This window comes from Pithys albifrons, chromosome 2 (genome assembly GCF_047495875.1).
Source record: "Pithys albifrons albifrons isolate INPA30051 chromosome 2, PitAlb_v1, whole genome shotgun sequence".
In the NCBI taxonomy this organism is placed as follows: Eukaryota; Metazoa; Chordata; class Aves; order Passeriformes; family Thamnophilidae; genus Pithys; species Pithys albifrons.
Window position 1 is genome coordinate 115,327,242 of NC_092459.1, and position 23,682 is coordinate 115,350,923.

The 23,682-nt window shown below is 41.7% G+C and overlaps 1 protein-coding gene across 2 annotated transcripts; it reads right to left on the reverse strand.

The window, feature by feature from the left end:
* Nucleotides 1-235: 235 nt before the first annotated feature.
* SANBR (SANT and BTB domain regulator of CSR) lies at nt 236-21,895 on the reverse strand. Of its 2 annotated transcripts, XM_071582192.1 has the most exons (21): nt 18,984-21,895; nt 18,606-18,771; nt 16,551-16,737; nt 13,345-13,435; nt 12,124-12,362; nt 10,980-11,038; nt 10,068-10,228; nt 9,211-9,297; nt 8,987-9,097; nt 7,655-7,778; nt 7,337-7,489; nt 6,982-7,127; nt 6,507-6,606; nt 5,925-5,957; nt 4,795-4,894; nt 3,776-3,870; nt 3,632-3,660; nt 3,462-3,535; nt 2,442-2,530; nt 2,002-2,093; nt 236-1,414 (listed from the first exon to the last, which is right to left on the reverse strand). In XM_071582192.1, the coding sequence occupies exons 2-21, from the start codon at nt 18,753-18,755 to the stop codon at nt 1,378-1,380; spliced, it is 2,157 nt and encodes a 718-aa protein (XP_071438293.1). In that variant the 5' UTR covers nt 18,756-18,771; nt 18,984-21,895; the 3' UTR covers nt 236-1,377. The 2 variants fall into 2 exon arrangements, with proteins under 2 accessions (XP_071438293.1, XP_071438294.1); XM_071582193.1 differs by lacking the exons at nt 16,551-16,737; nt 18,984-21,895 and having other exon boundaries at nt 18,606-18,681.
* Between the last annotated feature and the right edge of the window lie 1,787 nt (nt 21,896-23,682).

Below are 23,682 nucleotides of genomic sequence, written 5' to 3' on the forward strand. Positions count from 1 at the left end.
CTGTTGGGCTCCCAATTTGCTACAGCATTGGACAAAACACACCAACAACACTGATTTTTAATTGTTTCAATAAAAATCATCCACCTGGAAAGCAGGATTTTCAAGTATTGCTATCCTAGTCTTTTAACACCCACTGGAAATCATCAGGCAACAAGATAAACAAAAACAGCCCAAACAGAGGGCAGGACATTGAAAAACCTCCCTCTCCCTAACCCACCCCACCCTCCCACCCAGGATCTCTTGCTGATTTAATTCCAAACTCCACTTATTGTACAGCCATGAGCTGGAATAAGCTTTCCCTGAGTGCTCTTTCTGTTTCAAAAAGTCAGAATGTGTTTCCTTGAATTCAACCACTATAATTATTATTATTATTGCCATTTTCTTTGCCAATATGAAACTATTTTGTAGGCAAGTTATTTCATTTTGGTAGCCCTGGATTTGACAAACTTGTATTCTATTGCTCCAAATACAGAACTTGAAAGTGCATCTGACTTCTGAACAGTGTCATTCAGGCAGGTTTCAGAGACTAACTAGACCCAAAAGATGCACATGCACAAAGCTTTGTAATGATACATCTCTGCTGAAAGATGCAGAATGAACAGCGGATCTGCCTGGAAATTCAGTGGCATAGCAGGAACAAGACAGAACTGCTTTGCATCCTAAGGTCTGGCTATCAGAAGGGAACAAGACTGTTGTGCAAGAGGAGTCAGGAACGGGGATGAGCATGAATTTCACACACACAAAGCCAAATGCAAGATGCAAAGCTGCATCCCTGTGGCACTGATTTCACCTCTGCAGGTCCAGCCCTGTCTGCTGCCCACCTGCACAGGGATGGGTGAGGGACAGGGGGAGCATCAGAACTGCAGGAGAATTTTGTCTAAACTAGTCTAAGTGGCAGGGCTTTGGCTGCACATCCCCAGAGCCTGGCCTAGAATGGACCATCAAACTCTGCACAATGTAAGTACATCAGGAGACAGAGTTGTGCTCTTGCTGCTCACTGCAGAGTTCTCAGTAGTTTGGGTTTGTCCCTTTCAGTATTTCTAGCACTCCAAAAGGTATTATTTATGTCTTTCCCCATAAATTAAGTTAGTCTGATAATTTAATTCTGTAGATTTATAAAATATTTTCTATGCAACTTAACATGATAGCATAAAAAAAAGGCAATTAAATTTAAATTTAAGAAATAGGATATTTACAATTAAAATAAGTACAGACCTTACTGGATTTGCATTCATTTATGGCACAAAGTAATTTACAAGGCTTAAAGTAATAAATAAGTCACTGGAAAGCTTTCAGAGATGTGCATTCTCCACGTCAGAGTGCAGTGGAGGTTCAGGAAGCAGTAAGGAATTCTGGCTCAAGTGTGGTCATGACTCCTTATGTTGGACGGCCTTGACCAAAACGGGACTTGGACCTGGATTAAAAGCACATAAGAAATATACTTATATTATTACTGTAGGGTTTTTACATTATTAGTGTAATTTTTTACATAATTAATGCAACTTTTTACATAATTAATGTGTTCTTTGATGTGGGGGGCACTGGGGTTTGTTTTTGGAAGGAGGACAAAGAATAGGCTGAGAATCTTGGCTGACACTTTTCCATAACTGTGCAAGAAATGATGTTGGGCCTGGAGTGAACTTTCCCAGGCAGAAGCTGCAAAGCAGTTCTTCCAGCACAGCTACAAGAGGTTCATTCCCTCAGCTCTAGAGTCAAAGTGAAGCTTTTACACCTTAACCTGCTGAAGGGAAGCTGATTCATGAGGTGTGTGTGAAATGAGGCATTTCACAGACTCACAGACTGTTCTGAGTTGGAAGGGATCCACAAGGATCATCGAGTCCAACTCTTAAGTCAATGGCCCACACAGGGGATTGAACCCATGACCTTGTCATTATTATAACCAAGTTTAACCAACTGAGCTGGGCATGTTTTTCTCTAAACACCCACCCTCCCACACAACTGAAATGCCTGTTTTCCTCAGCCTTTTATTTCCCCTCTTACCTGACATTCTTCTCAGCGCTGTTCTGCCGAGCGCTGCCCTGTGCCGAGGCCTTGACCTGAGCCTCCAGCCTGGAGTAAATGCCTCCTGCATACTGGAATCCAGGAAAAAATCACCAGGGTTGGACATGATTTCAGTGCAATCTTTTCAGAAAACCCACTAACATCCAGCAGAGCCCATGGCATACTTTGTTTCATTAGCACAACCCAGCAGGGCTTTTCTTAAACCCATCCAATTTTCCGTGACTGGTTTTTAAAAGGTGGTGAACTTGAAATATTATTTTAAACTATAATGTCCCCAAAAATCAAAATGAAGGCTAGAAAAGTAAATTTTATCCACCCAAGTATTGAATAAATGGTGTTTTCATTTGTGTTAGGTATTTTTGTTAATCAAGGCTCACTTCAACCCTGTGAACAGCACTTTGTGCCAGGACAAATCTTACCTCTTTGCTGTCTTTTGACTTGACTCGATCAAGGTCTCCCAGTCTCATTTTTATTAAATGCCCTGTAATCTCAGACATTCTTCTCTGATCTGCCAGAAATAAGAAAGGGAATTCAGAACACATGCTTTCCTCGTTGCTGGATACAAAGAGAAGAATTAGACACACAAATTATTGATGCTGGATTTTAAAATTAACTTTCTTGTCAGCTCATGGAAAACTCTTGAGCAACCAAGATCCCAAACCCTGATGGATGGGATGGCCTCAGTCTCCTTGGCAGGTCCCACACTCACCCTGAGGCACCACACTGAGATCAAAATCTATGGAAATGGTTTGGGGGCAGAGGTTTTCAAAACAGCAAAAATGCACAAGAGTCTCAGGAGAGATTAAAAAAGGCAGAACAAATGAATAGAATAATATTTTAGTCAGAGAGACTGGAAAAGAGAGAAGCAGCAGATGTTTCTCTGCTTATCTACACAGACAACAAATGCCACAGGGACGCAATACAATTATTTGCATATTTATACAGTCATGAGATGACACAGTTGTAATCTCTGTAGGTGAGGAGCTGACATTCCAAGTACAATACATGAATCACACCAACACCCAAAACCCCATTGCTGTATCTGAGACTGAATTCACCCTAAGGGTGTCCAAGTAGCTGTATTTGAACAAAACCAGCTGTTTCTTATGGACAGTCAGCAATAGGACAAGGGGCTCAAGCTCTGCCAGGGGAAATTTAAGTTGGAGATCACAAAAAAATTCTTTCCAGAGAGAATAATCAGGCATTGGAATGGGCTGCCCAGAGAGGGGATGGATTCCCCATCCCTGGAGGTTTTTAAACTGAGATTGGCCGTGGCACTGAGTGCCATGATCTGGTAAAGGGACTGGAGTTGGACCAAGGGCTGGACTTGATGATCTCAGAGGTCTTTTCCAACCCAATCCATTCTATGATTCTATGACAGGAGCATTTTCTTTTTATCACATTAACTTTATGAAAGCTCAACTCATGCAAGAACAGACCATCTTCTCTCTGAGCATCCTGGTTGAACCTCAGGGACCTGGAGGCATCCCACTTGTTCTGCTGCATGCTCACGCTGGTGGGGAGGAAAGATGCACACCAGGCCATCAGTAAGGGCTTACAGAGAGGGGCACTCCAGAAAATGTTCTCAGGGGCTTTGAGAGTCACTTACATGAATGGAGATGCATCTCGGGAGCTTGACTAGCCAAGAAAAAAAACCACAGTTAGTTGGTTTGAAGATCAATCCAAAACTTAAAAGAGAGTTCCTCATTAATCAACCCAAGCCAAGAGCCTGGATTCACAGCCAGGGTTTTACCTTATCAGATGGCTTCTCCTTTTTCTGCACACTGGGTGAAGAAACCACTTTCTTGGGGTGCCTGTATGATTTCTTTAACTTCTCCTTTCTCCCTGCTAATGGAAGAAATATCCACTCACACCACCACAGAATTTCTCAACTACACAGCTACAGAAGATATCCCCCCTCTATTTCTTTACAAATAATGTGAATTAGCTGGCTATTTTCCTTCTCTTGGTGTTGCAGCCACACTAATGAACATTCCTCAAATACTCTTCTATGAGAAGTGCACAGGAACTCAAGAATGTATTTGAAACGCAGAGTGTCAACATGTAACAGCATCAATATTTTAAATTTCAAAGTAAGTGCAAATACAAGGTGTATTTTTGGCCATATTAATTCAATCAACAAGTTCTGAATGATATCACACCACATTTTCGTTCACCATGTATATTTTTTTAACAAACTGGTAAAACTCCAAACCCTTTGATCAAGACAAAATTAAAAAGAATTGCCTTTGCTCAAGTGACTCATGAGCTGGGTGAAGAGGAGAAGCTGCTTTTTGGTTTTCCACGTTCCTAAACCCCTTATCACATTAAAAAGAAACAACAAAAACCTTTCCAGATCATATAGAGCTTATCTTCAATGCAGACACACATTTTAGCCACATTCACCAGCCACTCCAAAGAATACTTTGCAGATTTTCTTTTTGCATGTAAAAACAGCCACATAACTACTGGATTTTCTTTCAAGACTTATTATGTAAAATTTCATGAAAGTAATTAGATAGTTTCCTAAGCAACTCTGAGGACATCTGACATGAATAGTTGCAGCTCTCCTTGTTTGCCAGTGATTTCTGATGGCACCGAGCAGGGGGGAAATTTGTACCTAACCCCAGAAAAAAAAAAGAAATAAAATTCAAGCAACATTAGTTTTTATTTTTAAAATGCTTAATGACCAAAATCTGCTTACAGAAGACTCTTCCTGCCTCAAATCCCTGCCTGAGTTCCAGAGAGGATGACTGTAAAGGATTGTTGTACCTGGTTTCTTGCACACTTCTTCTTCATCCCCCACCTCATCCTCGGTGACCTCAGAGCCAGTGGTGTACTCCTCCTCCTCAGACAACAACGACTGCTGTTTCTGATCAACAGCAGGAGAGTTGAGAGACTAAAAGTGAGGCTTGATTTCTATTAAATGATACATAAATCTGTCTCAGGGAGCTATGCTGAAAGTCAGCTCCTTCATCTCAGGGACCTGTGTGCACAGTTAGGTCTGAGAACACGATTCTCAAATGTTTGCATAAATGTTTTCATTTCTGGCTCTTCCAAGTGGTCAAACATTGGAATAATGCCCAGAAAAGCTGTAGAAGTTCCACCTTTGCCTGGATATGCCACTGAGCCAACCAGCACAGCTCTGAATTTGAATCTAACTTAGAAGTTGGCCCAGCTTTGGGAGGAAACACTAAGGAGGCCAGCAGAGATCCCCTCTCTATTATTGTATAATTGTGTTTAAAATCTAATGTATGGCTGGCTGTATTATTTTCCTAATTAATAAGAAAATTTGTTATGGTACTAAGTGTCTGAGCAAGCCACTCAATCACAGAACACAGGAAAAGACAAGCTTACAAAGGGTTCCACTCAGGCTTGCTGCATCTTGCAAACTGCCTGAAGCTGAGATATTCAGCCTTTAAATACCACAAATGTGCCCTGCAGTGCCCTGCAAATACACTCAGGTTACACAGGGCTACCTGCACTCATAATTTATTGCAAACTGCTCTGGAATATCTGGGGTTTGTGAGCTCACCCTAAATTACAGGCTCCAATACTGCAACAGATGGGCTCACAGTGAACAGCTCCTCACAGATCAGCACAGAATTATGGAAATATTGAGCAATGTGATGTTTGCAGTATGTGAATGTACACATATGTCTAAATAAAGTGATCATGAGTGCCTAGGAATCCATGAGAAATGATGAAGCTTAACAAGCTAACACATACACACTTTCATTTCTTGTAAAAAGTGTTGCTATTCTGCAAGCTGCAAATTAAAGTAAAAGCAAGAAAACACATTTTCTGTCTAATTAATTAGAAAATAAGACAAAATCAAAGCTAGTTCTCTGCTAGTAAAGAAGACCAAATATTTAAAATTATGAATAAAATATTTTACTAACCAACTGTAAAGCCCAGCTCTTCAGAGACAGAAACTGCAGCCACAAAGAAAGAGAAAGACATGTAAGTTAAAGTACTAATTATAATTTTTAAAAAGAGTGAGTGGAATTCAAAAGTAGGAGTGTTATAGGAACACCTTTCATTTCTTGGAGCGGAAAAAACCCCAGCCAAAACACAACCCATGTTACTGTTTTTTTTTATAGACATGCAGAAGTCACATGCAGATCCTCAGATACATCAGCTGACAAAACCAAGGCAGCAATTATTTAAATATCTGCCATATGATGTATTTTAAAGTATGGCTGGATCCTTAAAAATCATCAGTTTGAGAATGGGGTGGAAAGTGTAGACAAAGAAAGCTCCCTCTGACATACAGAAACATTTCCAACAGACAGGGTAAATGTTTTGCCTTTTCGCCAACCAGGTATGTTGTACCTGTGCCACCCTGCAATGCTCTGCAGTGTTTCTTCCTCCAACAGTGTATGGGGTTTGTTTTTATTAAAAGCTATAGGACAACTTCTTCCAAGTGCCTTTGTAAGAATCCTCATTATCAGAAAAAAGGGAGGGAAAAGATGAGCACTCACAGCATTAATTTCTCCAGTTTTGGGACCCCAGGGTGTATTTGGTTCTACAAGCACATCACATTCCAGGCCTTTTTCATCACCAAGCCCAATACCAGAATCACTTGGAGAGAAACACATAAAACAAAAATAAATGTTTCTACTTCACAGCCTCAGAATCAGTCTCTCTTTACTTACCATTCACCAAGAGAGAAGGCAGTGCTTCAAGTCAGCCACATATAATTTTGATAAAATACAATAAAATATAAAGATAGAAGTGGCTGCTTATGGAGACAGAATGACTAAATGCCTTCTTGAAATGTGAAAGGAAGAAGTACATGTTCTACCCTTCTGAATTTCCAACTAAACAACCCAAACAAAGTTACCTTTAAAAAGTTCTATGACTCATTTGAAGGTGGGAGAGAACTCAAAAGCAATGAGAGCACATGCTCAGAGTTGAAGGCCAAGTTATTTCAGTAACACAATACCCTGTTCTTACCTATTTGCATCCTTAGTGAAAGGAACAACTATAACATCTCTGTGATGCAGCAGATCATTCAATATTTGAGTAGTCTGAGATGGCAAAGCATCCCCATCTTCATTTCCTGCAGGTAACTCAACCATGTGATCCCTCACCTTGCAGCCCTGGGATACACAGCACATCAAATACTGGAATTAATAGGAAGAACCTATTTCTAAGTAAAATATCCAAACTTCAACTTGTGCACTTGTGTCCCCAGGTCCTAATAATAATTTACCATCCTCATTTTGGAAAGATATTTAATTTCATAACACCCAAACTGTTTCCCCCCTGCCACGTGTCGTCTTTTCCAAGTGAGCTAGTACTGCAGTACCTTTGGGAGGGTTGTGGGATCAAACCGAAGAACCTTCTGGTTGCAACAGGGATACACTCCTGTCCCAGTGGGGCCCAGAGCACTGGCTACACCTGGATAAAGGACTGGCTGCGAGTGGTACTGGCAGTGGGAGAACTCAGTGCACAGGAAGGACTACATTAGGAAAAAGAGAGAAAGAGAGGAGATTACCTACGGAAGGCAACATTTTGCACTATGAAGAACATAACCAAGCTTTATTACCATGCATTGTCCAAAGGGCTTTGATCCCTGCCTGACTGCCCAAAAGGCACCCAGAGGGCAGAGGAAAATCACACTGACCTGGTTACACCTTGAGCAGCTCAGCCAATTGACAGTCCCCCAGAGGCGCCAGTAAACATCCCGCCAAGACTTCAGCTCCTCGTGAAGGCCAATTAAATACTCATGGACCTCCCAGGTTTTGTCTCTGAAAAAGCAACACATCAGGTCACACACAGAGTGTTTTGATTCTGTCATCAGGTGGAGAAGGAGCAGAACAAGGTGTTCACTGGTGAAAAGCCCACAGTGGAGTTACAACAAGAAGGAGACAATGTGACAATCATTATTCATTTCAAAGCAGGGAAGAAGAGCATTTAATCTTTCACAAATCACTAACAACTGCAGCTTGATTCACCTCAACCTTCCTAGTGATCAAATGAGACACACCTCTTCAGAATTCAAGAGAGAATATGCAACTTGCAGTGGTGCATGTTATCTTCAGAAAGAGCAGATACAATATCCCCCCAATTTTAAGCCCTGGCCTGAACTATTTTTGTCATATATATGCCTAACCCCGACGAAGAGAGCACTACTTCCAACTGGAAATCAGTTCTAGGCACCACTAGAGGACCAATAAATAGAAACCTATTTTTGAGTCATTAAAAATAGGCCTGGCTTAGCTCCTCAGTCTGAACTCATTAGTGGTCAGGATCACTTCCCTTCAGTGTACAAAAGCAGTCACAAGTAGCACAAGGCAAACAATCAGAACCTAAATAATCCTCTGAGTAACTTTAAAGCCCTGCACATTTCTCTGCTAGGAGTGGCAGAGCAGCTACACACAGCCAGCTTAGGAGAGGTAATACAATTAATGAATTTTACATGGCTAATCACTGATGATCCTGATGGGTCAGGACAGGGTCCCAAGATTTGGTTCTATTTAGACTAATCCACACCTTGGAATAACTGCTGGGAGGTAACACTAAACACATGTGGCCTCAGGAGCTGATATGGAACTGTTTGGGTTGTTCTGAACAAAGCAGACCTGTTGAGAAAGGTCTCCTGTTCTTTATTTCCCACCATCTTCCTCAAGGGGAGCATGTAAGGAGGAAACCACAGCTGATCATGTACTGGTTTCATTAATAAGAGGATCCAGCTGTTCATAACCACAGATCAAACAGAACTGAATTAAACAGCTGTGCCTAGTGACTCAGGCACACATACAGGATAGGTCTTGGAAGCTCATCATAATCATTCCCTATATTTTTATTTTCTTCTGGGTAATACAAGAAGTTGAGATGTTTCATAGACTCTTAACATATCTATAATTCATTTTGTGAGTATCTGAATATACAGTATTTTGTAAAATCATCAAAATCATCAAGTTGAAGAAACATTTTTAATATATATATTCACTACCTTATATGAACATAGACAATATTCCCATGTTGATCTATGTTGATTTTTCCCGGCACACAAGGAATTCTCCTTTCAGTGTCTTTAGTGAGCAGCTTTTTACATAAACAACACCTAGATTATAAAATAAGAAAAGAGAAAGAAGGAAAGAATGCACTGGGGTAAGAGCAGGACCTCAAAACACAGGGACTGTGCTGGGAGCTGGAGCAGCAATGCAGAGACTATACCTGTACAGTGTTGCTGCATTTCCTCTGGAATCAGGATTGGCGTACTCCGGATCAAACAGCCTCTCAATCTTCTTGCAGAAAAGTTTACTATTAATGACAGCAACAAAGCTTGGCCATTAGAAAAGCTGAAAATTGCTTCAGGTATGGTGAGATCAATGGTGATAAGCAAAGTCACTCTCAGAATCTAATTTTTAATGTCATTTTCCTTTAAATTATCCTGCTCCCCTCTTGTTTTCACACAGCTCTGAGGAAAGAGAACCTTTATTTTTTTTCCTTTATTACGCTGCTTGCCAATATCAAGTGTCAGTTTCCACCTTGACTAAAAGATCTTTTGTCAGTGAATGCTGCTTTGAAAATAGACTGAATTCTAAAACTTACCATGTCTTTCCCTCCTGCCTAAAACCCTCTCACCCTTTCAGCTTGCTGTCTGTCAGTCTGCACTCCAATTATCAGCCCTTGAGCCTGACCAAGCTGGAATCCTTCTGTACAAAACAGAATTCCAGCACAACTATTCAGCCTTCCAGTCATCCTGACTTCTGTGTCTCAACACCCAAGTTCAGGGGATGCTGAAGCCAAACAATTCTCTACCAACCAGGAGCATGACAGCCCCTAAAAGATACCTTACCCAAATCCTGGCTCCCATGAGAGAATTCATGAATAATACAACCAAGCCACATTCCCAGTGTGGCCTTTCCTTTTGCTCATAATTTTAATATAAAATTATTAAGTCTCATGGTGATATTCTGCATTGAAGAAGCATTACATGAGAATATCAATTGTGTGTTTATGAAATGTTACGAAATATGATCTGAAAGCTCAACAGCACTTGAGTGGTGTATTACAGGGCAAAAAGTTACCTCTTAAATTTGTCTCTTTTGTCCTTCAGCTCTTCCACTTCATTGTGCCTGAAGAGATCGGCAATGTGTGTAACAAGATTGGCATTGATACAGTTCATGTTACATGGCGTGGCTACAATGGCATTCATATTTTTGTGACAATAATGAATACATTTTTCTACCTAGGAAAAACAGAAACATGAATGTTAAGGACTTCTAGACAAAAAACATACTAATTGCTTCAAGATTTTGTGTTTTTTCCAAGTGTGGTGATTTGAAAAGCCATTTCAGTTCAACTTCAAAATAATACACAAGTCTCAGATTTGCCTAAAGGAGACTCAGAATTAATGTAACCGAGTTAATGTTCTCCTCCCAAAAAAACCACACAAGTGTTTCACCTTCAACAAGTGGCACTTCTCAACTGCTTGTAAAAAGAGAACCATAAAGCACATTCCACATGGTATTGCCTGGATCTCAACTTAAACAGTTTCCTGTGGGTCGCTCCAATCCAGAACTTCTGACAAACATTTAACAAATAATAATATTACTTATACAGAGCTGGAAAGCCAGACCCCACATTGCACAAGTGTTGTTGAAGGATATAAAACACAGACAATCATTTAATTAATAATCTTTTTTGATAAAAACTATCAAAAGAAGATAGTGATGTTATCCTGGATTAGTCATCAGAAGGCAAATCCAAGATCCCACTAATCACAGTTAGAAATAAACTTTTATAACTTTTAATAAAGTTTTATTGTATTGAGATTCCAGAAATATTGGATTACTGCACTGAATGGGAAAGGTGGTAGAAGTGTTAAAATATTCTCTCAGCATCCCCTGTTTATGTAACAGCCAAAGCACAACAAACAAGCTGTGGACACCTGGTAATTAACTGTGCCCTCATGGCAGAGAATCTTTCTTCATACTTACTAATGAATCCATCTTCAAAAACTCAGAAGAAATAAGAATTGAGATGACATTTGATGGTTCTAAAAGAAAACAAATTAAGGGTTTTTTTACATTAATTCTTTTTGTAATATTTATCACACCCTTCCCTCTGCATATTTAGTATCTCAAGTATTATTTTACCAATCAACTGGCCATTCAATCTTCCAATATGTAGAACATTTTCCATCTTAAGAAACAGACCTTTGGCTTTCCATTTAGATGACCAGAGTAGAACTATGGCAGCCTGGAATTTATTAAAACTGGAAAAGGTGGCTTCATAAGGGTGTCATGACTAAACAATTATGCAACAAGATGCACTTCCACCTGCAGCCACCACACCCAGCTGAGATTTTCTCAACACAAACTTTGCATTGCAAATTGTATTTAAAACAAGGGTAGCAAAGGCTCAATAAAAAATTAAAAACCTGCCTCAAATGAATAAAGACAAAGGTTCTTCTACTGTTCCATCAGGGGCACGGGCTCAAGCTCTGCCAGGAGAAATCTAAGTTGGAGATCAGAAAAAAATTCTTTGCAGAGAGAGTGCTCAGGCATTGGAATGGGCTGCCCAGAGAGAGGGGGTGGATTCCCCATCCCTGGAGGTTTTTAAACTGAGATTGGCTGTGGCACTGAGTGCCATGATCTGGTAAAGCGACTGGAGTTGGACCAAGGGTTGGACTTGCCAACCCAGTCGATTCTGTGATTCTATCAAATTGTAGAAAACACTGGAATAGTACCAATGGAGAGAAGAGGAGAAACAAAACAATCCTGAACAATCATTACTTGAAAACTACCATTCTGTTCTTGATCTGGTCTGAAGAGCCTTAGAAACACCAGATCCCAAAATGTATGTATGTATGCATGGCCAAACTTCACAAACGAAGATTTGGGAAGGTACATTAGAGCTTTTTTACTGCTTCAGCTTTCAGCGTGTTTGCTCCAAGCTGTCCATGCTGACACAGCAGAGCCACCTGCTGTGACCACAGGATCGCTGTTTCAACACTTTCCTAACAAGCTTCAGCACAACAGTCACAAAGAGTTTGGGGCTGAACTTGCATCAAAACCACTACACTTCAATGAGCACAGAACACAAAGAGCCCACAACAAATGATTACACACTTTGGTTTACCTAAAGTGGGCATTTCACTGAGCTCAGAATCCTTGGAGTTCCTCTTGACGTATTTGATCAGCCAGTCAAAGATGTGGACATCACAGTGCACGGAGATGTCCACCTCCTCCCAGCGCTGCGCGTCCCCCGCCAGGTACTCGGCAAAGTACTTCATTTCTGAGATCAGCAGGTCTCGAGGGCACACAAAATCTTCCTTGAGGTTTTTGGCTTCATCACACACATGGATCACCATATTTGGCCTCAAAAAAATAAAGACACAAACCAAATTAGGACGTTAAGCCAATTAGCACATCACAACCCAAGGATCTCATCTCCAGCTGGGCATGACACGTGGCTACAGTGATGTCACTACCAGGGGTTTGTTAACAGAAGGAAGACAAACTGCAGTGATTAACTATTAATACAAACTATTCATAGAAGCTCCTGTTGGATGGCATTGTCATGGGGAGAAGACAGATCCATGTCCTCTGATACACAATCAGTGATTCAATTAAGGGACAGGAGACAGATTGGTTACAGGGTACTACCTGAATTACACAGAACTTAATTGTTCTCCCTTTTTAGTTTCCTTAAAATAACAAGGCAGATATGTATGCCTAAGTTACAGGGGCACCAATGGGAACAATAACAACTTTCATCTGTGCAAGTGAAAACTGTTTTCTTGTATATTCAAATGCCTGTTTCTTAAGAAAAGGCCCAAGCTGGAATCAGGCAATGCTCTCTCTGCAGAAAGGTGGTTACTGCCAGGGTTTCAACCAGCCATTATTCTGTGTGTACTCATGCACCACCAAAACAGGGGTGTGATGGTATCACAGGGACATGCATGTCTATTGGAATTCATGGTTACATTTTTCATTTACACCTTTTTTCCTGCTTTTACATAGATCTAATCTATGTTCACAGAATATTGTTTGAGCTTCAATCTTTTTTCCTTCCTTTTTTAAATCAGGTTGTTTCCCATTCCTGCTACAACAGTGATCAATCACCCAGAGGAACATTATGGACAGATTTACAAATATTTCTATTGCACACAAAACACTCTTAAACCAACTCATCGTATTTCTGTAGCAATGTAAGACTGCCAGAGTTTTACACCATCTTTTAGGCTTTTGCCTTTTAATTAGTTGTTCTCTTCCTGGTAGTAGAAAAGCACAAACAGTTTAGAAATCTTTCTGTCAGTTCTACCATCCCCAAATAACAAACACAGGAACAACTTCTCACCCCTGGCTTTCATCAGTGCTTTCTCCACTGTCATGGACAGGACCTTTCTCAGATTCTGAAGAATTCCTTGAGGAGGTTGCACTGGGCCTGCCTTCAATGCAAGGAAAAAAGGCTGCATTAGGACACAAGCACCTGACCTTTTGCTTTTCAGCATCCTGGAAACACAACTGAAGTGTGGCTGCCATGGAGGAGCAATGGGACACAGCAAACAACAAGTCTGCCACGAGGGCACTGCACAATCCAAATTCCTGCTCTGGGTCACTCAGACACTTGGCTACAAATCCAGATCAGCTCTGTCTCAACACAGAGCATAAGACTCACAGCCTCCAGCACTTACTTCTGGGAATACAATCCATTCCTTTAGCTCTCCTTGTCTGCTTTGTGGGGTGTGAGTCTCAAGACTCTGCCACATCAAAACTTCTGTTTTCAGAAAGCTTTGCTGCCAGGACATAACTTGAGACTAATTCCCATTCTCACCCATAATGTGCCAGCTTTGCAATCAAGCCGCTTCCAAGCAGAAGCACAGAAGACTCTGCAGAGGTGTTTTTGCCAAGGTTTTCACACACATGGCTTAAACCAGCTGATCATATAAAACAATGCTCAAAGAAAGACCATGAAATTTGACTCCTCCTGGATGTAGCTTATTCCAGGAATAAAGGACAGCTGCACTTCAACTAGGTAGTTCTCATGTGGCAGCCAAGAAGGGGACACAAACCCCAGTGAAGTCCAGGAGGTCTAATCACCAAATCCAGGGAGTTCTGGGTCAAGGGTTAAGACAATGAATAACTCTTCATTGTGATGATGCATCACTGCACTCTGAAACTTCAATGATCTTGTTTACAAGTCAGAAAGATCATTATCTTTTTTAAATAATGGGAGGGCACAGATCTGTCTTGCAGTGATGAAAACCCATAAGGTCATTATTTTCCATGATTCTGCCATCTCTCAAATTCTAGCGGTTCCAGAAGCTTCTTCTGCCTCTCGTGTAATGTCAGAGGCTGCATCTTCTGAAGGAGATTAAAATAGACCTCTGCATCTTATAGCTAAATAACTACAACAGACTGACAGCAAGAGTGACACAGTTCAGAAGGCAGCAGTTCTGCCCTTCAGGAAGCAAAAGCATCCTGGCAGAGGCAGAGGAAACTAAACTTTCTTCCAAGATACAGCCTAAGGCCTTGCAGTTAAGCCTTAGTAAGGCCATAGTAGAGACAACACAGTTCATAAAAGGGGAAGACTCCCTTGAGAGAGCCCAGTAAAACCTTGGAAAGGGCTGGTCCAGCCCCAGCCCTCAGGGCAGCCATCCCCCAGCAGGCAGGGGAGGTGGGAGCCCTCCATTTGGAATGCAAGGTAAGGTGGGAGCTTTAATAGATGACATGGCAGAGTTCTGTCTGAAAATATTAAGCAGTTTATTTTGAACACTGTGAAGTTATTTATTAAAGGAAATAATGCTGACAAGAATATGCAACACAGCCAAATAAAGGGGCACATCTGGACTTCTTCCTATCTTTTTTGATTCCTCCCTGAAGCTTACAGATTGATTGACTTCTGAAAATTAGTAATAATTACTTTGGGTAAAAGGCTATCCTATATAGTTGTTTACTGCTTTAAGATGCATTCAGAGGGATTTAACAGCAGTTTGCCTTGTAATTAGCAAGTATTAGATGACCTTTTATAACTCAGCCAAAAGCAGAATCCAGCTCAAAACGAGTTTGATCTGATTTGCTTCTTCTTGCTGTCATTCATGACTACAAACAAATGCAAACAGGCCTAAAATTCTTGATCCTTACAATAAGCAAATGTGAATAAATCCACTAGGAATTAATTAATTAAGCAAAATACCATTTACAAATATGCTTTTCTCAAATCCCCAACTCTGAAATATCCAAGTACCTCACAAATATTAAGAAGGTGAGTTCACTCACGCCGGTGAGAAAATAGATTAATTATCCTGATTTAATATCAACAAATTACATATAAACAGGACAAATAAGTTATCCAAAATCATAAAGAAAACAAAGGATAATCTCAGGGTAAGATCTGGTAGCAGGAAACACTACATTAGTGCACTTAACTGCATTAATACTCATTACATATATTACATTGTTAAAAAGAAAACATGCACTAATTGTCTAAGGAGTTCTAGAAGCAGAGTCAGCTCCTTCACTGCCTACTGGGAAGCCACTAATCTTATAAACAGGCACCTGTGGGTGCCAGCAGCATTTATCCCACAGCATCCCTGTAACTACATAATTGAAAGCTGCTTGGAAGCTTTTTTCAGTCTAGACACTCCACATACAGTTTTCCAGTAGCATCCCTTGATTAGGGATTAGAGTTACTAGAAACACTTTATTCACCCTCCAAAGTTCAAACAGCTGTTTTTCTGTGCCAAGGGAACAGGGAAAGCTGCAGCACTGTGAAGGACATCACACAGAACATTTTGCTTGAGTGCTTCACTGTGATCTTAATTTTTATCACAGAAATTGTTTATTCATTACTGAAGCAAATTTCTCATGCCATTTATTGAGTCCTACAGGCACTGAAACATCTCGGTCTATAATGAAAATGAGAGAAAAACTATCACACATTTAATTACAACTTCTGACAGAAGTACTTAAGAAATTCTTAACAATATTTAATTGTGCTATGACTGAATTGAGGACTATTAGGATTGGTCCTCTTTGCCAAATTATTACTTGGACATATAATTGACTTAAGGCATGTTACGTGTCATCACAAGACTGTCCTGCATCAAAAATTAGCTACACTGTGCTCCAGCTCCTGTGTAGGCATCTTGCCATGGAGCAGCTCTGGAAACAGAGGGCTTGGAGCTGGGAGGGAAAGGTTTGCCCCCAACGGATCACCTCCTCAGCTTTGCTACACAGCACTCCCTGGTTTCTTCATTCAAGCTGCTTAATGTGCCTGCAAAGGTTGCAGGTTTAACAGCACATCACCAAAAACCCTCAACAGAGGGTTCAGCAGAAGGACTTGTGCCTTTTGGAAGGACAAGTTATCAAAAACACCCAAGCAAACATCCCTTCTTAAACTAAACTAATGGAAAGTGCCTTCTTGTACACATTGTATTGACACTTAACTTTCCAAGGATGAGTAACTCTCATTCCCAGGTGGACTTACCACCCAGGACAGAAAAGCATGCACATATTGATTATCATCAAAGCCAATACATGTCAGAATGACTAAAGACATACCAGTTATAGTAATGGAATCCTGCCCAATAGCAGGCTCCTGAAACTCTGTCTGTGTATCGAGCAAGGAGGATTTGATGTACGTAGCTAAAGTTTCCACAGGACTCCCACCAGCAGCCATCAGGGAATTATACTGGTTGTCAACAGGTGAACTTCCACTGCTTTTTAGTTCATCAAACCTTTTTGCACACTGTCACAAGATTAAATGATAGGACAATGAAGCAGTAGCTTTCAATACATTTGTAACAACTATGACTTGAGATGGATATTGTATTTTGTATCTTCTGCATGAGAACAGTGACTGATACCAGTGACTGATATCAAACAGTGACTGATATCAAACTTACAGTGCTTCCTACTTAGTTAGTGGTATCAGGAAAGTACAGAAATATACAGTAAAATCAGACTTACCATAATTAAATACTTCAACAGAAAGAGAAAAGTTAGACAAAACCTGTTTCAACATTCATTTCCTTAAATCCCGTGATTTAAAACCCAGTTTTCAAAATGGAAGGTTATGGGGAGAGTTTGAGTTCTTATTTGTAACTAGTTCTTTCACCATAAACATAGTCAGATATTATTCACACCTATAGTAATTGGTTCATAATTTCTAGTTTTTACTTATTTTATGACCTCCATTCTGATTTGGACAAAAGGGACTGGTGATTCCCACTGCAGTTCTATTAATTCTCATTCCCACTACAGTTCTATTACCTTCCCATCCCTTGTTTTGATGAACTACAAAGTCTTTCCACTCTGTAGATTTGCACCAATACAGTGACAGTCATGGGCTTGGTTCAGCAGAATCCCACACACAGGTAATCTGGACATAAAAGTAATTTACTTAATTGCACAGGTGGTCCTCCTGTGACACTGGTGTTGGGCTCCACTCAAGCAGCTGGTTTGACTGATTTATTTTGGGCTGAAATAAGTGCAATTGCTCTGGGCCAAGGGCACACAGTGACACCCTTCTCATATTCATGGCTCAAATTTGTGATGATGCCTTAACACACCAGGGGATTCAGTGGATACCTGTGCTTTGATGTAACTGCCTTAAGCAGGGACCCCATGTATGTGAGTTCTCTTAAAGCAGAGCAATCAGACATGTACTAATCAATCATGTTAATTAACATGAGGAGAGAGCTCACTGATACAGTTATTTCATTTGTTTCATGTGCATGGTCCTCTCTGCATATTCAAAGATGAGCAGTAGGGATGTTCCCAAGCACTTTGCCAAGCCCTTGAAAGGCAGCAACATTCCACAGAAGCTTCTATTCCCAATCCCTCATTTTTATGTTCCCAATCCAAAGTTACAGCAATGCTATAAATGTGAGCTGACACACTTGATTATGTTTGCAAGAAAGTCAAGACCACTGGCTTGTTTTCTTTCAGCTTTGCTGAATCACAAGGGCAAAAGACATCTTCCTCTCACAGCTTACAAACCCTCAGCAATGAAAAAGTTAAAATTATTATAAAAAAACAGTAAGTGTTTCACCAGGAAATTCAGCAATCCAGAAAGAGAAGTGTACAAGGTTCTTCCAACTCTATTCCAACCAAAGAAAGAAAAATCCACACCTTCCAGGATCAGGAAGAGGCAACTGAACTGTTAACTACCGAGCAGAGGTCAGGAACTCCTTCTTCCTTAGAATTATAACCAACAGCATAGACAGTTATTAGGTTTGGTAGTGCCTGCAGGAGGTTAGTGGGTACTGGCATTCTTTCATCAAAGTCATGGCGTTGTAATTTGAAATATGTTAGCACAGCTCCTTTTCTTTATTCCACTTTTTAATTTAATTTTTAGTCTTATTCTGTATCAGTTCTAATGAAGGAAGATACAGAATGCATTTCTTAATGACAATGTTCAGATTCTTGTAGAAACAAAACAAAATATCTTTTTTTCAATCTACAGCTCATTTAACATTTTCAATTCTCTAGGCATAAATTACTTTAGAAAAAAAACAAACTTAACTTCCAGTTCCCTCCCTCCCTGCCTCCAAAATTTTCCTTCTCCATAAAGCATTTCTTGCAGAACACAAATTCTTTGATCAGAGAACTCACCTCTTTGGATGTGTATCCCGGAACCAGCCTGGCCACACTGTCCCAGTTGATGGGCTGAGGAACACCCATGAGGGAACACAGGATCATGTCCAAAACCATTTGGTTGTTGTCATAGGGGAAGTTATTGTTTTCTGAAAATCCACGACTCATCTTGGGCTACTGAAGCCTAGAAGAGAAAGAGGTATTAGCCAGTCTCACTGCGTGGTTTGCTAAAGCTTGATCTCTGTTACCAGCATAAATCCCTGTGGGGAGTGTGTGCTGTGGCATCACAGGCAAGTAGTGAGGCTTTAGTTGACAAAATTCTTGTGTTCTCAAAAGCCTGGGGGAGAAGCAACGTGCAAAACACCCGAAAACCAACCCAACAGCAGCAGGAATTACCTGCCTTTCCTCTGAGTTTTCTGTTTCCTGGAGGGATTCACACCACGGAGCCCTCAAATCCAACAAACAGGCTTCCTAAAATCTCAGAATAAACAGCCTCAGGCACAGAGGGATAGTTCAAATTTACTCACATTCAAGCACAGTTACCTCTTCCCACACACTTTCTACCCTCAGCTTTGCTCTGCACACTTCTTTGGCACACCTGACTGTACTTGGGGCACCCAGCTGGGGGCCATCACTAATGCTCTGGAGCCAGGAATCACAACACTGGGATGTCATTCCACTCTCCTCCTGAAGACCTGACTTTTGAGTTGTCGCAGGGCATCCTTAACCCCTGATTAGCTGGGATTATCAGTTCCAAAAAACCTTTATTCCTTCAGCTTCAAGCTGAACACCAGAAAAAAACATATATGGGCACAAATAAACACCTGTAAAAAAATCAGCTCCCCTGGTTTGAAAATCGGGTATTTAGGGTTTGGGGTTTTTCCAAATGGATTTTATGTATGGCACCAGCAAGAACAGCAAAAGTTCCAAGTGGTGTTTTAGCATGTGCTGGGAGAAAACTGCAGGCATTAATGAAGAGTTTCATATTCAGTAACAGCCTGAGAGCTGAGTAAGGATTCATACTTGGAAAGCAATTTTTCTGAAGTACCTTGAACGGATCACATAAATAACAGAAGTTAAAAGCCACACACAAATTACAAAGCCAGGTTTGCAGAGAATTTGAGAGACCATACACCTAGACAGTAGTGGATTTAAGTGATCTCTTGTTACTAAAAGTAACTACACATAAATGTTTCTTTTGTATCACCCACTTTCTAAAAGAAAAGACGCTTAAAACAGACCAAATAGCCCTGGATTTTGTTTCTGCCTCTAGGAGCTCTTCCAGCACTTTCTTGTTTGTTTGTTTTGTTGGTAGAAACAGAAATCTCAATAGCAGGTAACTGTAAACTTTCATTCTCTAAAAAGAACAGCTGAATTAAGTCAGAAAGAAAAAACCCAAAACCCACCAAGAGAATTCTTAGGTTTCCTACAGAAAAAAAAAAAGACATGAAACAGAAAACAAGTTGTGGAAGATTTCACACCATTTTAACAACTCAGTCTAAGCGAGATCTGCTGCAAAACATGCCAAATAACCAATTTTAAAGGACAAAACTCCTTCAGAGGCTACATGAGCCCAAACTTTCCAACCAAGATAGATGGCACTGTGAGATGAAGGCAGATCATTCCCTGCAGTCACAGTGTCCTGATCCCTCACCCTGAGTACTTCCAAGCAGTGTCACCGTGGCCATTCTGTGGTGGGGACTTCTCCCTGTCGCTGTGCAGACACACGTCAGTGCCAATTACAGTTAAGCCACTGAACATCTCCCATTTCTGCTTTCGGGAGAAGAAATAACCGGGCCAGAACAGGTCAGCACCACTGGCAAACCTCAGTGGTTATAAAATCCAAGGCTGACTTCTTGTGCTACTTCATCCTTCTGGAGCAGCTGGTTTAAAAATATGTTTGGAAGAGATAAGTCAGTGATGAAGTGTTATAATCCCTTCATCTCACACCATAAAATAGGCTTAATGCAAGTAAAATTACCAGCACTGTCAATATGCCATAAATCAGCATTCTGAGGACTAGTTCTATGGGATGATTATATTGGGCAAGCAGAGAAAGAAAGGAAAAGCAGTCATTTTATAAATCTATAATTTACAGGGAAAACATTTGAGCATTTCACTGGGAAGGAGTTTACTGCAATCAGCCCTGTGAGCACAAAGCAACCCAGGCATGAAGGGATGACAGGTGCCCTAAAATGTGGTGACACCTTCACAGAGAATCAAGTCTTGGGCTCTCTTGTATTTTTTTACTTGCTTTTCTGCACATTAAAACACAGTTTTGTATATGCCTATTATTGCATAGACAAACAAAAGAACAGACTTAATTACAAGCATACAGAAGGTAACTTTTTATTTATATTCTGGAAAGGGCACAGGACTCCTCTGGGCAGCTTTATACTGGATGTATAACTTTTGCCTTTTTGTCCTTTAGGAAATCCTGTCGGAAATACAGTTAAAGACACATGCAGGAACTGTAAGAGCAGCAGCAAAAATCCTGTAATAAATCATATTGTTAAGAGAAAAGGCAACTTCTAGAGAGTCTCTCCGTTCTATTACTGCAAGGAAAGCTCAAATTAACCCTTTCCTCAGCTAAGGAAATGGGAGTGAAAAAAGCTTCAGAATTATTTGACTTTGACCAACTCATTTGAGATACACAAATACAGAAAGATACACGAGAACGGGAATTTCTGTTAATACTCAGAATTCTAAACGAAGTGGTGCAAAGGATTTCTAAGAGTTAATTCATTGTGCAGGAAGTTGGTTTGCATTACGGAAACGTACCGTCCCTTTAAAGCCTGACTTTTTCTTAATTATTATCATCCAAAGCAGATAATTAATGTAAAAATGAAGAATTACTCCTCCTTGCACGTGCATAACCCGGGGGAAGGTGAAGATGGTGGGGCGGGCACGAGGTTCCATCCACAGCCCTGAACCGCAGCGAAGTGATGGTGCAGAATGAGGAACAACAGCAACTTCGCGGCTTGCCCACGTACCAGCCGAAATTAAAAATTATAAGGTACTTAAATGTAAATAAATAAATTAATAAATAAATGCCGGTCCCAGGGTCGAGACCTTACAAGCGCAGCAGGCTCCCCGTGCGGTGCCCTCAGAGCGGGGACAGCCGACAGCCCGCCGCGGGCGCGCTCCCGGCTTTACCTGGCGGCTCCCAGGCGCGGGGTCGGCGGGACGGGACGCGGCTCCTCCTCGGGCCGTGGCGGGCGGTGGCACCGCCGGGGAACAAGCGGGACCCGCAGCCACCCTCCGGCTCCCGTTCCGCTCCGCGCCCGCCGCGCCCTCACCCGCCGGCACCGCCCTCACGGGGAGGGGGGGGCGGCAGCGCCGGGAGGGGAGGGGGGGGCGGCGGCTCCAGCCAATCGGGCCTGGCGCGCGCCGAGGCCACGCCTCCCGGTGGCGGGCGGAGCCAATGGGGCGGCGCGGGGCCCTCCCGCCCGGGGCGCGCGCCGGCCCCGCCTTGCCGCAGTGCAGCGGCCGCGGCAGCGCCCCCTGGCGGCCGCACATGCGGCGTCCGGTCGCCGCGGCAACGCCCCGCCCCCTCGCGTGACGTCACGGCGACGTCACGAGGGTGGTGACGCGACCCCGCATTCAGTCCCGACTCGCTGCGGAGCTGGTGAAGCCCACAAGTGACGTCACACCGCCCCTTCCCCTCCGCTGCCTGCACCCACACCCTGCCCAGCCCAGGCTTGCCCAGCAGTTCCTCACAGCAAATACTCTGACGTCACTTTTGCAGTGAAACCCCACAATTCCCTCATGCCGTAACTGCGGTGAAGGAAACACCGGGTTCTTATCAAGCCTGTCAAAGCAATGCATCAGATACAAGAGAAGTGGTCTCATGCCATTAGCACAGCACATTAATTAAGCAGGAACGTGCTAATCACTCTGCACTGTGCCCACACAGAGGCTGAGCAAAGCAGCCTCTATTCTGGCTTTTCCCAGTTTTCTGACCTCAGTATGTGATAAAAGCAGTAACACTGAACTCTGAGCTGATTCACAGAACAGCCCAAGCACCAGGAGAGTTTGACCAGAGTTACTCTGCAAAGGGTCACAGTCCCAGTCCTGTCATGTCACCCACTGTTGGACTGTTCCCAACCGTGTCTGCCACTGCATCAAATATTCCCAAACACCTAAAATCCCCTTCCCCTGGGAAGCCACCTGTGCCTGCCCAGGATCAGCACAGATCCCCTTTTCCTACATAACAATCCTCCCCAATCTTGCCATGTTCTTCTGTTCCTTGTGGGTATTTTGGCAAGAATCACCAATATTGACTGTTTTCTTCCCAAAACCCCACTCCTAAACTCTGGAGTAATACAATGAGGGCAGAGGATGCAAAAACAGCAGAGAAAAGTTCAGAAAAAAAAAAAGATTGTACCAACTTAGAGAAGGGTATGAAATCCCAGCTCTCTAAGGCAGTCTAAAGGCTTCCCTTGGGTTTCAGTGCAAGCAGAAAACACTCATTTCACACCATCCCACAGCAACCCACAGAATAAACTGAATATTACTGGATTATGATGACATTTAGTTATTTCATGATGAATAGAAACCTGATGCTATGTCAGAGAATTGGAACATGGTTTTTTAACTTACCTGTGCTGTTAGTCAGAAGTTCAGTCTCTCCCTTTTTATTTTCTTAAAGAACAAACTACCAATATCAATATTTGACAATAAAACCCCCCTACATCTTAAATTTTACTAATTTGCTATTCTAGAGACTGTGCTTGATCAGTTACCATAATTCAAATTATCTTCTTGCATTTTTCATTTCTAAAGCAAAAAATCTCCCAAGATACCCTCTGCCAGCACAAATAACCTGTGTCATTTGCTCAAGTCCCAGAGTTTGGGGACTATTGTGAAATTCAGCAAATTTCAGGAGCTCAAAGCAGATAAAGATCCAGGGGTGCCCTGCACTGGCATCTCATGACTCTCCAGTTAAACCAGTTACACCAGTACCTTTGCTCCAAGCAGAGATTATCCAGCTGTTTAAAAGCTGTGTTCAGTGTGGCCACAGATGCCAGGAAAATTTTCATTGCAAGCAGCTCAGATTTGTAAGAAACTGTTTTTGCTTTGTATTGACCTCAGT

What these genes read in the sequence shown, in the direction of transcription:
- SANBR (XM_071582192.1), bottom strand. Translation starts at nt 18,755, where the DNA reads ATGAGTCGTGGATTTTCAGAAAACAATAACTTCCCCTATGACAACAAC. An exon ending in AATGCAGCAACACTGTACAG is followed by an intron (nt 9,098 to 9,210) that starts GTATAGTCTCTG and finishes TTTATAATCTAG; the next exon opens with GTGTTGTTTATGTAAAAAGC. An exon ending in GCTGCTCAAGGTGTAACCAG is followed by an intron (nt 7,490 to 7,654) that starts GTCAGTGTGATT and finishes TTCCTAATGTAG; the next exon opens with TCCTTCCTGTGCACTGAGTT.